General features: G+C 34.7%; 2 protein-coding genes across 4 annotated transcripts in view; one reads left to right on the top strand and one right to left on the bottom strand.

Annotated features, from left to right (window-relative positions):
* The window catches only part of LOC109039181 (putative fatty acyl-CoA reductase CG5065), a 70,060-nt gene extending 68,073 nt beyond the window's left edge, over positions 1–1,987 (top strand). For all 3 annotated transcript variants that reach the window (XM_072300765.1, XM_072300763.1, XM_072300764.1), the window contains exon 9: positions 558–1,987. In XM_072300765.1, the coding sequence (XP_072156866.1) occupies positions 558–714 (157 nt within the window). In that variant the 3' untranslated portion in view covers positions 715–1,987. The remainder of the gene's footprint in view (positions 1–557) is intronic.
* A 1,163-nt stretch (positions 1,988–3,150) lies between these two features.
* The window catches only part of LOC109039157 (death-associated protein kinase related), a 170,935-nt gene continuing 158,613 nt past the window's right edge, over positions 3,151–15,472 (bottom strand). Inside the window, exons 3-7 of the mRNA XM_019054533.2 lie at positions 11,789–12,001; positions 10,379–10,517; positions 9,470–9,596; positions 8,452–8,680; positions 3,151–7,524 (exon numbers count right to left, since the gene is read on the bottom strand). Coding sequence (XP_018910078.1) covers positions 7,218–7,524; positions 8,452–8,680; positions 9,470–9,596; positions 10,379–10,517; positions 11,789–12,001 — 1,015 coding nt within the window. The 3' untranslated portion in view covers positions 3,151–7,217. The remainder of the gene's footprint in view (positions 7,525–8,451; positions 8,681–9,469; positions 9,597–10,378; positions 10,518–11,788; positions 12,002–15,472) is intronic.

Raw genomic sequence — 15,472 nt, 5'->3', positions numbered from 1 at the left:
GTATTACATAAGTTGAGGAGACGTCTTTAGAAAAAAGGGTTATAGTATTGTTTTATCATTTTCTCCGAGGGGCAATCAAATATGATAAAATATTTAATTACATTCGCTGAAAAGAATCAAATTGGGGAAAAATTAAGTTGCCCTCTAGGCTTCTCCAGGAAACGCGCGATCGATCAGTCGGGAATGAAAGGAAAGCCCCTTCAATATGGTCTCCTGCAAATTATTCTACACTCACGAAATTTTTGACAAGCCTGGCAGGCTTAAAACGGCATGAGCTGCACTGATTGTGAGCGATTCTGTTAACAAATCCTGTTCGATGTTATTTTTCGAGACGTCACATTTTTCTGCATCTCCTCATTATAAACAATGTTTAAAAATCATTCAGTGAAGCGATATTTTCAGAATGAATAAAATATGAAGTGAAAAAATGTTAAAATGCCACACAGAAAAACTTATTTAGACAAGCAAACACATTACACCTTATTGTTTTTACATGCACCTCTGGGCTTATTCTACTTCTTCCTGTTTAAAAATGCAATATTTTGTTTTATTTACAGGATGTACTACTTGAACGTCATCACTCAGATTGTGTTGGGACTGTTGGGAATGTGGCTACTTGTGAGGTGGTTGGATACTATTCGAGTAATGCTGGACTACTCTGGGCAAACCATGCTACGACTCCCAGTTCTCAACATGTTGGTTCCGAAAACGTAGAAAACCATGAAAACAACTACACATAATTGTATGTAAAAATAGCGCAGCTAATTCTCAAGTGGAAATTTCGATGGCCGCATGGTTTCATGGCCAGAAATTGAAGATCCAAAATTCATTCTATACTCAATGTGTGATACCTACAATTGGACTGAAGAAAAATACCAAATTCTGATGGGAAAGTTCATAACATTAAGTCCACATGATGTATTAAACTTGGTTATTGCTCAACTTCATTTCAATTGAAAAATTTTGCGGTGGCGATATCATTGCAAGAGGTGTTCTCTAAACGTAGCTTGATAATTTTAAACTGCCATAGTCGAGTTGGCATTTGTGATAAAGAGGGTAAAATGAATTCCCTCTCGTGTTATTACTTGGTGTGAGGATAATGAGCGTAGAATTAGTGGCAGTATATCGGCTGCGTTATTCTTCCTCATTTCTGCGTATATGACTGACTTTCAAAGGAAAGATGATGCTTTTTTTACGCTGCTGTTTAGATTAGGATGTACCCATACTGAAAATCAATCATGTTTTTGTGTCTAATAATAAAGAATTTGTCCCTCTTTTTCTATCCTCTCTTTAACAACTCCTCTTCGTAGAGAAATATTTCTGATGGTGCTTTCGCAACTCCAGCACAGGGGTGAGAAATGTAGAAGCTACACCTGAGTTTTTTTTAAAACTTGAGTTTGGATAACAAAACAATTTTCAGAGAGACTTGTATAATCAAAATTAAATTTTACTTCCCTATCCTTTTTTAGTAATTTTTTTCTACCGAGAAAAATATTTCTGATAGGATCCTTGACATCAATTAATATGCCTTCAATTATTTTTATGAATGACGTATACTATCATCCTCCAATTATATTTTAAAATTTACTTATCAGTATTGTCCTTTGATTTATCTTTTCTGTCAGAGAGGCAGGCAACTTCAAATGTATTCCTCCTTTTCCTTTATGATGAAGTATTACAGTACATTTCCATCATTGAATTTAAATAAGTTGAGGAGATGCACTTATTGCACAACTGAAATTACCAAATGAGAAAATCTTTTCCATTTTATACCTTCAAATACCAAAATAATTTTAAGTTTAGTTTTAAGTTTCTAGAGTACAAACTTGTACCTATTTGTTACAGATGAAGGCATTCATCCATGGAAATGCACAATTGTTGCATTAATTTGATCATATATTAACCGTTATGAAATAAATGTTAAAGTACCCTGGTATTTACTGTTAATGTTATATATCTATCATAATAAAATACTTTTTTTAAATTTTTCCAATATCATTATTATTTTTCAATGACCGATTTGAAACTTAGTTAATTTCTTAACTTGCGATTTCTGACCAAACAGCAAATTAATACTCATATCAATGTCACTGGGGATGTGCAAATCACTCTTTACTTAATGGACATCTAGCTGCGCTTATCGTGTGCATCTTTCAATCCAAATATTACGGCAGAATCAATAAATCCTTGGCTTGAGTAAAAAAATACGTGAATCAGATTGCGATGTCATAAGTCTCACCTCATACTTCATTTATATAAAGGGAGACCAACAAACAGTTTCCTGTGAAAGGTTTTTTGAATTTTCTTTGCTCATTTTAAACAATCACACAAAATTTCAAATGAAACGTTTGATTGGTTTTCCTTGGAGAAAATAAAACATAATAAAAGATTTTTAATCGTTGCTATTGAGATACACATTACTTGCCTAAAGTCATCAATATACATGTAATACTGAGTAAATTATGTGAAAATTGCAGTGAAGAAGGTACATTATGTACGGAGTCGCATAATGCGGGGTTTTGCAAGACTTTAACAGTTATGAATTGTAGCTGGACCTTTGTTAGAATTGTTTATTCACTGTTTACTAACCAATGCATTTCAGAGATATTTCTCCCATCTTCAGCGTATCAATGTAAGAAAATATAAAGCAAAAATCTAGTTTTGTGAGAAGAATATGTAAAGCATAAAACTAGTTTTGTTCTGTGTAGGTATCTTTTTACATTGATATGATGAAGATTGAGAAAATGTCTCTGAAATGCATCTGTAAATAAACAGTGAATAAAAATTTCTAACCATGATCTGGCTACAATTCATTACTTTTGAATTAAGATACATTCCTTCACAAGTTTGATAATTCACAGGTTATGAAATTTCAGCAGCGTTGACATTGACTAGTTGGTCAGGAGGTGTAGACGCTATTAGAGTTGCAACACAAATAACTATGTGTATTAATTTATTCTCATTGGTAGCATTAAAGGGGGTTAGGTCATTTTTATTGTTTGGATCCAATTTGATATGACAAAGAACCCTTATGGTGTCACCACTAAAAGCGTCTTTATACTCATATAAAATCTATTCATCCAGATCAGTTAATAGTCTGAGGGATAATGGAAAAGGTAGGGTGCACTGGGTGCAAAAAGATAAAACATATGAAGGATAAACAAAGTTATACTTTCAAAGAAAAAAAATACAAAGTTTTTAAAGAAATTAAAAAAAGGAAACTATGCACATACATACAGTGGCGTAAATCAGTCGCCATCAATTATCTAAAGGATTGCAGGTTTCAAAACTGATTTTGATTTTACACAGTACAAAAAATCACTTATGTACATGAATATTTACATTATTTATAACTTCTCTAGGGGGCTTGTAGAATGAATTGAGGCACCAATTTTGAGATGTTTCCTGCGAGTGATTGCCAGGCTAATCTAAGAGTTTTCACAGGGAATTTTTTAATGGAACTAATCAGCCAAAAGATAAGCAATTTCAAAATTGAGCTGATCTCTACATATAAAATATTACAATGATGGCTTATTGCAATTTTGTACAAAAAAAAGCAGTTCAAAAAATTTATTTACTACTTTCATAGATTTGAAAAGCAATGATGAATATTTAAAGTTTAAATTTGTAAAACAAAGTAATGCTGTGAATGGGCAGTGCAAGTCATGGGAATAAGAAGCCTCAAATTTCTAAGGTCGAGAAAATCTTCCTTTTTCATGCATTACATAAAACAGAACATCCACTGATGGGAATGCTGTTTAAAACCCAACTTTCCTACAATAAACAAAAAAAAGAACTAATACAGAAGTCAAGAAGGTCTTCAAATCAATTTTGCAAGAAAGGAGTTCAGAGCGGAGCAAAGGAATGCATAAAGAATGACCTTTTTCTTAAGTCAAAGGAGAGATAAACATGTACTTAGTTGAAAGTGACATGCTTTGAATTTCTCGTGACATATTAAAAGACAGTCGTAGAATTACTGCGACACTGCTATTTCACATGAACATTTATTCCTAGACTTTTCAAAAACTAGCAGGAAAGAAGGTCAAAATCAGTGTACAGAGAAAATCTGTCATTAGCCAATCTGCAGAACCTTGCACTGCACTTACAATTGCTGAACCTTCGATGACATTTAAATGAGAGCTATATTGCCAGATTCTACGGATTATTTTGGGTAAAAAAGTTTACAGATGTTTTTGCTTCCTTCCAAACTGCAAATCTGGATCAGTGTTTTCATGGCGCACACAAGCACTACAAGAGCATGTTTCAGTAGGTCTAGTTGCTGCCACAATTCTGGCTTTATGTTCTTGTAAGGATAACTTGGGGAATCAAAAAATTGAAAAATACACTAAAACAAAAACAGCTTGGAATCTGCTTGGCAACATTTATGTTCATACACAAACGAGCTCTTTTAGAAGAATCCTTAACTTACTCATATCGAAAGTTAATCTAGAATTGCACCTGCAAAAGAACCAGGTTGAAGTCAAAGCATGGTTCCTCCGAAGTTCCTTACTGCTTACGATTGAAGAATCATCCCAATGCAACTCTCGTTTGAAAGTCAGCAAAAACTACATGAACATAAGCTCAGAGTGAGGTTCATTCACAGGGATAAAGCAAGTCTACTGCTCGTAACTGGATGGATACACGGGGGAAAAAATTCGATATGAAATAGATCCACGGAAATCAAAACATGTGATGATCTTTAGAAAAACAAAAAAAGATAACTTGATGAAAAAAGGCAGTACATATATCGACAAAGTAAATAAACTACGCTGTTTCTGCTTTTACAAGGTTATAGGGAATGTCATTTTTGCATTGATGAGAAAAAAATTTGCTACAAGGGAGGGTAACAATTTTGAGAAAAAGGATCACAATCGTTAATTATATGTTTGGTCTTGGAGACAAAGATGACCATGGAATTTGAAATTTGATATACAAAATTGATGGGCACAAAAGATTGCTTGGCTATGGCCAATAAAGTGACCGTCCGTTAAGGGAACAAAAATTAACTGAGCTGTACAGATGAAAACAAGGACTACGAATCTTACTGTCGACGGAAAAAAACAACGTATTGGGGTCAACCAATAAATTTGTACCACAATAAATTTTTGAGCAATTAATAAAACAACTGACTGAAAAATTTTAAAAAAATGCTCTTGAACTTCAAGCTGTTTTCAATATAGTAGTGAATTTGACCGTTGAGGCAAAATTCTGAATATCCCTGCTTTGTCAAATAAAGTGCCAAGGACAAAAGGAGGTTAAGAGCAGTGTCTGACAATAACAGATTTGATTTGATGCAAATCCATGAGCTAGAAGATTTCGGCTGATAATTAGACTAATTTGGGAGTATAAAACATTCTGAATTGTATTCTCGGATAATTTTTACTAGAAGGATTGTATTTAAAGTTTACAATGTCATATTGTCAGACTTACGTCGTATGACAATTCAATAAAACAGCAGTGTGCTATACAAAAACTATAAAGAGCTGAGGAGGGAAGAATGACACATTGAGCTTCATCATAATAAAAAGAAGAGTACTTCAAACACTTACTCGGGATAGAAGGAAGGAAACAGAAAAAACCAGATTGGACAAGTAAAGAAGTAATTTCCACCGTGAACAAAAGCATAATAAGAAATAATTTTTAAAAAAAGAAGGAAAAAGGAAAAAATGCTTCTTTCAGGGAGAAAAAAAAGGGATAAGGAATTGGAAAATGAAATTTAAAGATACAGAAAAAAGTACAAAAAAGTACTTGGGAATTAGCATGAGTTGGAATGAAAAGTAAATACACCACTAACGAGAAAAGACAAAAGGGGTAAACAAAAACGGTTGTCAGGTATACATTAATCATTTTCATACCTGATTGAGACACTGAGACTTTGTCGCTGAAGATGTTTGATATATCAGCAAAACTTTTCTACTGAGTCTTTTAAAGTAATTGTAAGCACTTGGTACTTTTTTAAGTTCAAGGGTATTTCAAAAGGCACTTGAAGTGCTGGACGAATACAAAAATTATCTTCATTTAAGATATGAAAGTACAAAAAAAGTGTAACACAAATTATTTTGGTGAACTCCAGTTTTTTTAGTACCTACGTCTCTTTATACCTCTAAAAGGCAAGTATTGTATCCTCCTTTCTTTTTCCATAAAGTGATTGGATCTTAACAGATTTTTTTGAAACTTGAAAACCAGGGCCCAGCTGATTGTACCACAGTTTTAGGATATGCAAACTATCGATGATTCCGAAGCAGGGAAACATTTATCACGAATCATGGATTTATAACAATGAAATTTGTTTAAACAGCGCATTGATTTCCGCAGTAAACTTTGAAAAACTTAATAATGTAGGCACCACATGGTTACATTATGCATTTATTATGAATCTAGATTTTAATATCACAGATAACAGATATCTGAAGGCTAAATCGTTCGAAATTATCAACATGACTAACGGTTTGAACACGGAATGCAAACAAAATTTTAAAGGCCTCGTTATTTTTGGAGGGTATGGTTCTGGTAAGTTATGATTTTCTCATCATAAGAGTGCCTAAAAAGATATGATCTATGATTGGCCGGCCATGAAGTTTCTGATCATTTTAAAATCAGATAATTATGCTAGTTTGAAAATCGATGTTGTATCGATGTGAGCGGGCCAATGTGATCTTACAGTTCACATGAAGGCCGTGGAAATTTTTTTTTTTCTTTTCAAGAATGATTGAAAAAAGAACGGAAAAAAACCATCTGATGATAGATGCAGATGCATTTTCATTGAAAGTAATTGTCCACTTGATCAATGCATAAAGTAGATTTTTGCTTCAGTTACAACTGCTATCTATTGAATTACGAAACACAAAAGGAAAAAAAAAATCTGAACAGCTTCATTCATTCAACTAGAGAAAAATGTGTGACCCATAAAAAGAGGAAATCACATACCACACATATATAATTGGTTTGGAGGGGGAAAAGGGACTTGAGAAGATCAGATTTTAAAATATAACAACCATCACATAGGACTGCATTTATTCCTGAAGAGGAACAGGAGACTTCGCTAAAAAAACGCAAAGAAAAATGAGAAACTGCGGAAGGAGGATCTGAGGTTAAATAACCTAGCTGATCGCTATCCTACTGGGAGAAGACATAAGCTACTGGGTAGCCAATCAACACCACTGGACGAGACATATACACATGGAATTAAAAAAAAGGAAATCACATTAGATCAAAACTTAACAAATAATACTTCGACTATCAAGGATTATCTCCACAACTGGTGAGGACGTAATACTAGAGTGCTTTTCTTTCTCATGGTTACACCCGCACTGAGCTCCACACTTGGAAATACATGATGAAAGTTGATAGTTGACCGATGATATTGAAACTGTTGATGCTGGCACTGTTGGTAACCGAGACGATGCTTCCTCTTTGTCTCCGTCAGGCTGTGATGTGATAGATAATGGAGTTACTAAGTTAAGAGGTGATGAACAACTGGAAAGCCATGGGTGAGACAAACACTGACGGGCAGTTAGGCGGGCGCTGCAAAAAATCAAATGTTTGATTACAAATTTAATTTGCAAAAGTATGCCAGAGAATTTAGCTTAGAGCTCTTTCAGAAAAATAATATGTTTAAATAAATACTGGCATTGATTTCTTCACAATGGGTCAGTTTCGTTGGTTAAGGAATCGTGTTTTAATGCTTGATTCTTGTAGATTAGCTAAAAATGATAAGATCCGTCCAAACCGCAACTTTCTACATTCAATAATAACCCCAAATATCGCCCTTTGTAAAGTCGAGTTTTTGACGTCATCCACCGCAGTAGTGATACTCTTGGTTTCTTCCACCTTGTTTTCATCAGCCAATGTGGTGCACATTAGCACTGCTTATTCAACGTGAAACTCGGATGAAAGCAAAGTGGAAGAAACCAAGGGTGTCACTACTGCGGTGGATGACGTTAAAAACCTGACTTTTCAAAGGGCGATATCTCGGTTAACATTGATCGTAGAAAGTTGTGGTTTGGACGGATCTTATTATTTTTAGCTTATCTACAAGAATCAAGTATCAAAACACGATTCTGTGACCAGCACAACTGACCCATTATTGATTAGACTTTAAAATTCGAAGAATTTGCAATTAGAAACATTCGAAAATTTGGAAGATTCAAAAACAAGGAGCCAAACAAATGAGTAATTAGAGGGTAAAAAATCTTTGAAGGTAAAGAACATAAGAACAAAAATAAAATGGCTTTTTCCAGGATTTTTCTGGGGTAAAATTTAGCACAGTAAATACCAAGGTAATACATAGGTGCAGAGTTACACATCATGAGCCTTCGGACTTACAATTAGTGCTTATGCAAAGCCAAATAACGAGTCATAATGTGATTTGAGATGATTGTAACTAGGTATTGTAAAACAACATTAATAAGAGAGGCATTAATTTGCTTTTATAGGGTGAAAAATTCTTACCCTGGTTCAGGTACTAAGGTTGCATTGATGAAATCCTTGGCAGTTTGAGAAACTGAGCCGAATAGATCATCAGGGAAATCTAGGTTACACTGGGAAATATTACAGAATGTTTCCTGTTTGGTGTCTCCGGCGAAAGGTGAATGTCCACTGAGCAATACATAAGCTAAAATTCCCAGAGACCACACATCTGTGCCAAGTGAAATAGGTTCATAATTGAGAATTTCAGGAGCTGAAATCAGAAAATGAAGAAGGTTAGAAAATGGATTGCAAATATAAGAGAAGTTGTTTCAAATATTTCATTGTTTTTTCTTAAATCTCGAAGTCAAGAGGAAAGTGTCTGTCGACACATCCATGTTAATCTGACTCCACGTAGATTTTTAACAATATGAAATAAAATTTAAGGTCCGCTTCATTGCAAGTTACTAACCAACATAGAGGCTTTAGACAAAGTACAAACTATTGCGCTTGGTTACATATTTTCTCTTCATAATTTTACGTAGCAAATTATTCACACACAACAGAAAGTTGAGAAATCAAATTTTACAGATGATATAAAATTTTATGTTCAACAATAGTCAAAAGGCAAAAATATAAATTACATCATTTGTATGATCCGAGTTCCATTTGATCAGTGTTAGGTGTACATATTAATATCTCGCTTAAGATTGGATTTCAGAACTTCTCGTTGTATGAATCGTTTTCTACGTAAAATTTTAATGCGGAAACAAATTACAAGTTGCTCTAATTCAAACCTTGTTTAGTGGTACATTGGCGGTGACTTATATGGAGACAATCGACTTTTCAGCAAGAACACTGAGAAAACCTTTCCATAAAATTTTCTTTTCTTTCCAAATGTTCATGGAACCAACTGCTGACAAAATTAATGATCAATTTTGAAAATAAGTAGCAAATGAGATAAATATTTGAGGTAAAAGTACACACACCTACATACTGATAGAAATTGGAATTGATTTGAGTTTTGGGCTCAGGATAAATACGCAACTTTCTTGATACTTACCAACATAATCAGGGGTTCCAAGGATTTCTCGAACTTCTACACCGCTTTGAATGACTCTTGATATACCAAAATCGCAAAGTTTGATGTCACAATCTGGATAGTTGGCTGTTAAAAGTAAGTTTTGAGGCTGGAAAAAAGATTTAAACAAATGGATGGATTAGTTTCAAATAAGTACTTCAGAGTTTATTTATTTTTTATTTATTTCATTTTACAAATTCATACAATGAAGCTACCTCGTGAGAGCTATGTGTACTGGTCGTAAACCCCCAAATAACCAAGATGATAAATAGGACAGGTTCATTGTGCAGGATAGAAAATAGTACAAGTTTGTGTATTACCGTAAAACCTGTACCGTATTAATTACAGATTACTTTGAAGCAGATTATCTTTGTATTGTCATAGAGTCTTACATTTGTATTATTCTTAATTAATCATTTGATGCACATCAATAATGGAACACAGCATACAGTTGATTCGACGGTTGCCATTTTTTGCGCCAGAGCAACGTGCGATATATCGCATCACGTACCAAATTCGACAAAGAAATTAAACGTATTAAAGGCAGGGTTTTTTCACAGGAAAAATATAGCATTCGAGTGCAGTTTCGATATCAGTATTGAATGCGATATTTTTCCTCTGAAAAAACCCTGCCTTCAATATGATGAATTTCTTTGTCAAATTCGGTGCATGAATTCTTCAGTCTCATGAAAACAGAAGTGCGATCTCAAAATTCGAAAAAAACGACAAGCAGCCGAAATTATGGAACGAATTGATGCGATACATCGCACATCACTCTGACACAAAAAATGGCGACCGTTGAATCACCTTATCGATTAAATGTGAAGAAGAAGAGAATCAATGAGCAAGAGAACAACTTCCTCACGATTTCAACCCTTAAAACTGACTTACTTTCAAATCTAAGTGGGCAATGTTAAGATCATGGAGATAAATTAATCCTTCGAGGATTTGCCGCATGACCCGGATCACCTCTCTTTCTTCGAGACCATCTTGAAGATCAACAACTCTTTGGAGTTCACCGCCAGGGACTCTGAAAATAATAAGGAACAGTGGAACCATTTTAGACAGTGGGAAAAAAAAATTTCGGTAGCAAAATTGATAAGTCTTAAATCTGGAAAAAAATTAATACAAAAATTGTCTATACAATGTTTGAAGTTCTCTTTTATAAAGTAATAATACACAACTGGTAAAAGTTTTAAAAAATGGATGCGAAGATACATCAGGAGAGAGGGGAAGGAAGTTCATCGAAATTTTGATATGTAAGGGGATAAAATTTGACTAATCTGTGCAAAATAACTAAAAGGCAACTCATATTCTATCACTTAAGGTCTTCAAGACGAGGTTGAAAAAGAATACATACAGCATTTGGCTGATTTTGAGTATTCAAAATGTGCGGCAAAAAAATTGAACTAATAAAGGTTCATAGCAGTAGTTTCAGATTACTTAATGCGTAAAAACAAATGTAGCACGAATTGCCCGATATATGTCATTATCCGATCTTCTTGGTGCTTTATGTTTTAATCTTTAAATGTTTTCTTATCAGAGAGATTTTTTTGGACCAAAGAAAAACCCAAATTCTAAAGAAATCTAATTTGCTTGAAAAAGAAATCAAACATATTTGAAAAAAAATCAATAGATATGGGTAAAAAAAAAAAAAAAAAAAAAAAAAAAATCCAAGTATTTTTTTTAAAAAAAAAAATCAAATTTTTAGCGCGAAAAAGTTCTATTTTTTTAGTTACAAAATTATTTGGTTTTCGGCTACTCATATTTGAAAGAAAAACAAAGTATTGAGCTTTTAGGCGATTCAGTGGAAGCGAAACCATGTAAATTCAGGCCAAACACCAAAATGTCACCCTCTAAAGGGAATTTTTAAATAAATATGTAAGTCTCTTAGACACTATTTTATTCTCAAGCATGGCCTGAATTTGCATCCTTTCGATTCCACTGAATCGCCTAAAGGCTCAATATTTTGTTTCCTTTCAATTATGAGTAGCTAAAAACCTTAAAATTTTGCAACTAAAAATAATATAGAACTTTTTCACTCCAAAAACTTTGATTTTTTTCCAAAAAAAAAAAAAAAAAAAAAAAAAAATTACTTGGATTATTTCCTCAAAAACCGTACAACTTCACTGTTTTTTTCAAATATATTTGATTTCTTTTTCAAACAAATTGGACATCTTCAGCATTTTTTGCTTGTTTTTGTGTTTTTCACCACTTTGTTTCTACTGTTTTTTATTTTTTAAAGAAAACTTTCATTTTTTTTTGCTAAGTCTATGCTCAAGATACGAAAGATCAACTTACAATTCGAGGACGAGAGCCATGTCTGTGGGGGTTTCGTAGACTTCGTGAAGGGCGACGATTCGGGAGCTCATTTCTGCGAGACAGAGGACGGCCACTTCGTGGAGGATGTCCTGCCGGGTGTCCATCGACCGACGTCTCTTCCGGATGAATTTGGCCGCGTACTCGATCCCTGTCACCTTGTGTGTGCATTTCCGCACCGCCGCGAACTTACCCCTGCAACCCAAAGAAAACATCCAACTCAATTAGCGTCCCCTGACTGAATACACACATTATATAAACAGGATACCTTGGTTGAAACCCCTAGGTGAAACTTCCACAATGCACTGGAAAAAAAACACATTGGATCTAGAGTCCAGACTCTTAAAAACATCGACAAGAAAAAATACTCTTGATTCATTCAGATTTAAGCTTAAATCAAGAACCAAGCCTCTTAATTTGAACGGATTTCCTTTTGATTTAAGCTTAAATCTGATTGAATCAAGAGTATTTTTTCTTGTCAATGTTTTCAAGAGTCTGGACTCTAGATCCAATGTGTTTTTTTTTTTTTTTTCCAGTGGGAAAAAAATTCGCTTCATAAAGAGTGCGAGGAGAAAAACCCTGGAGGCTATCGGTTAAACACATTTTCTTCGACAGAAAACAATTGTCTTTGATTAAAAGAGAACCTTTTCGAGCGGAGGAATTCTCCTTTTTCAAATGAAGTTTCAATTGGACCAGCAGATTAGCCAGCAATTTAGCAGAAAGGAATCAAGCCACATCATCAGCTATTGCTTTAACTGGGCATTTCAAATTTTTACGAGAGAACGTTTGTGCGGATTCCTTTAAAAATTGTAAGGAATTTGCTTCACACTATGAAAAAAAATCCACCGAAATTTACACTGAAATCCGCACAACCGTTTTCATGTAAAAAGTTAAATTGCCTAGTTAAATTTGGCAATAGCTGGTGTGGTTTGGTTCCTTTCTGCTTAAAGCGGTTCAATTCAGGGAACATAAAATTTGTCATCGACTGCAAAATTACGTTTTTTACCTTAAAGAAAAACTTTATTTGAATGCAAAAGAAGAGGAGAAAAAAATCGCTCGGAAAAAAATTTCTCTCCGTAAAATAAATATCTCTATACTTATAATCAGAGATTTTGTTTTTTTAAATTAAAAAACTTTTTTTTAGCAATTTGTTTCAATACTGCCGAGAAAATATTGCTGGGTAGTATAAGCAGCAATTTTGAAGATGGTCTCTTCGCGAAGTGCGGAACTCCTCTCCTAGGGTCGCATTCGCTGAGATCAAATATCCCACAGTACGTTTTATCCATTTTTAAAACCATACCGATTACTGCTTGAAGATGACTACTTAAGGACATCATTTTCTTATTGGACAAATTGTTTACCAAATTGCTACTTTAGAAAATTAAAACGATTAATTAAAAAAATTGAGGTATAAAATTGTCATAGATTATAGAAAAAGAAAAGAAGAAGAGAAGAGAAGAAAAAAGACGACCGTACGATACGTTTGCAACAAGTTTTAGATTTAGGAAGACCAGTTATACTTGTCTATGTGCGTAACGGTAGTATTTGACTGCATGAACTAGGCCCAACAAGTTCTTGACACTGAATACACGGTCTACATTCTAATTTGGGCGGGACACGGCCCGAAATAAAGTTTACACCGCCGTTTAGGCTACAATCAGGATCAATTTCGTGGAAGTCGTGGCGGCCACATACTTAAGTCCGATGCATACTTTTATGCGATCGCGATACACGCCATCAAGAGAGAGTTACAAGGAAAGAGTTCTGGGTGAGATGAAATGATAGACGACGTAAAATGAGTATATTTGATGAAATTATCTTGCTTCTTTTCATTTCACGCAGTTCCCCATTACAACCAATGAAGACATTTTGTCTTACAGCGTAAAAGTCTGGCAACTCATGTTGGGACCAAAATTTGCGAAAGCGGAGCGCGATTCGAAAACAGGAACTAAAAACACTTGCGCAAATACTCCGCTAACAAGTACTTCACCATGCATACGATAGGAGCGATCTAAATTCGCTATCTTTAGAGATGCATCATAGTCAGGAAAAAACGAGTTAATTTCACCGATGAAAAAACTACATCTCCACTTCGTACACTGAGAAAAAACTATGGCTTATAAACCTATTAGAGGTAAATATGGAACACCACTAATAGTAGTACCTCTACATATAATAATAGCACATATACCTTAGTTATGGTACGGGGTACCTTAATTAGGTACAGAGACCTTAGTATGGTTCACAGACCGAGAATCATTAGTTTATTTACGACTATTATAGGTGTTCCATATTTACCTCTAATAGGTTTATAAACCATAGTTTTTTCTCAGTGATAAAACAGTGAGGATAGCAACTATAGTTTTATTTTCGATTCACGTCTAAACTTCACGTTTCTTCCGGCACGTACCTTCTTCTTCTCACGTCAAAATGGTGTGATATCCACATTGCAGATTGGCAAACGAATGTGGAAAGAACTTTGCAAAATCTGTTCACTTCATCGATTTTTTCTAGAAAAATAGAATAGATTCATCGTCCGCTTTTTATTTTAAATTCCTTGTCTCATTCGGCGTTTCCCGGGGGAAAGAACGTACCTACATTCCAAAGTTACAAAATTGACTCGAGCAATTAAATTAGTAATTAATATTGCAGTGTGCACGCATGTGTACTTTCTGTCTGAAATGTTGCTGATTTATGTGCGCTGTTAGTAGGAAAATCAATGGCATTAGTAGTTAAAACCGAACAATTGTTTTCTGATAAAAATACAATTAGCGAGTGAGAATTTTGCATGCAATCGATACAAATCGATCGAAAAATGAAAACGTGAATCGATTGAAGTGAACCGATCGACACATGTTTCTCCATGTTTTATTCCAAAGAGATGAGGCTACCTCCAACTACCAATCTCATGCTGAGAACATGAGCTTTAGTGCAATAATACTGTAGGAAACAATGCAATTGACTTACAGAAACACACGTAGTTCGATGATAGAAATTGAAATGACAAATACCAAACAAAACAGACTGAAGATATCTTGACTCAAAAAGGATGATAATAGGGTAGAAAATGTACGAAACAAGGACAATCCAAAAACCACTTAAGCCCCCACTCTAATACATACTGAAAAGATGCTCAAAACTGCATTTCTATGGTAGCGGTGACGCAACAACACCGATTCAATGGACAACCGTGAATCGATAGAAATCGACCGACAAATCCGTGAATCTATCGATAAAATCGGTGCGTCGATCGACAGACCCGTGAATCGATCGAAAAACCTGTAAATCGATCGGATCGGTGTCGATCGAATTACGCTTTAACCTTTCGATCGATTCATGTCGATCGAATCCACCCTCCCGACAAAAGTAATGGCAGACATAAAAATTATCTACAGCTGTGAAAAATCTAATGTTATTTCCAGTTAGTACAATCCACGGTTCGAGTCTTGGGATCAGTTGAGCTTGTGGATTGTTATGCTTGATTTATTTTTACTCGGACCGTCCGAGTCCAGTGCACTGGAACTTCATGAGGTGGGGTTAACCAGAGGATATACGAATGACCATTTCCTATAAATAGGATCGATAGAAACTAAAGGCAAGCCGCGCAAGGTATGCACCAAGCGCTGCGGCTCAAACAAGCAAAAATTTCGACGAAGCTCTTGCACT

This window comes from Bemisia tabaci, chromosome 5 (genome assembly GCF_918797505.1).
Source record: "Bemisia tabaci chromosome 5, PGI_BMITA_v3".
Classification (NCBI taxonomy): Eukaryota; Metazoa; Arthropoda; class Insecta; order Hemiptera; family Aleyrodidae; genus Bemisia; species Bemisia tabaci.
This window is presented reverse-complemented; position numbering and strand designations above follow the sequence as displayed.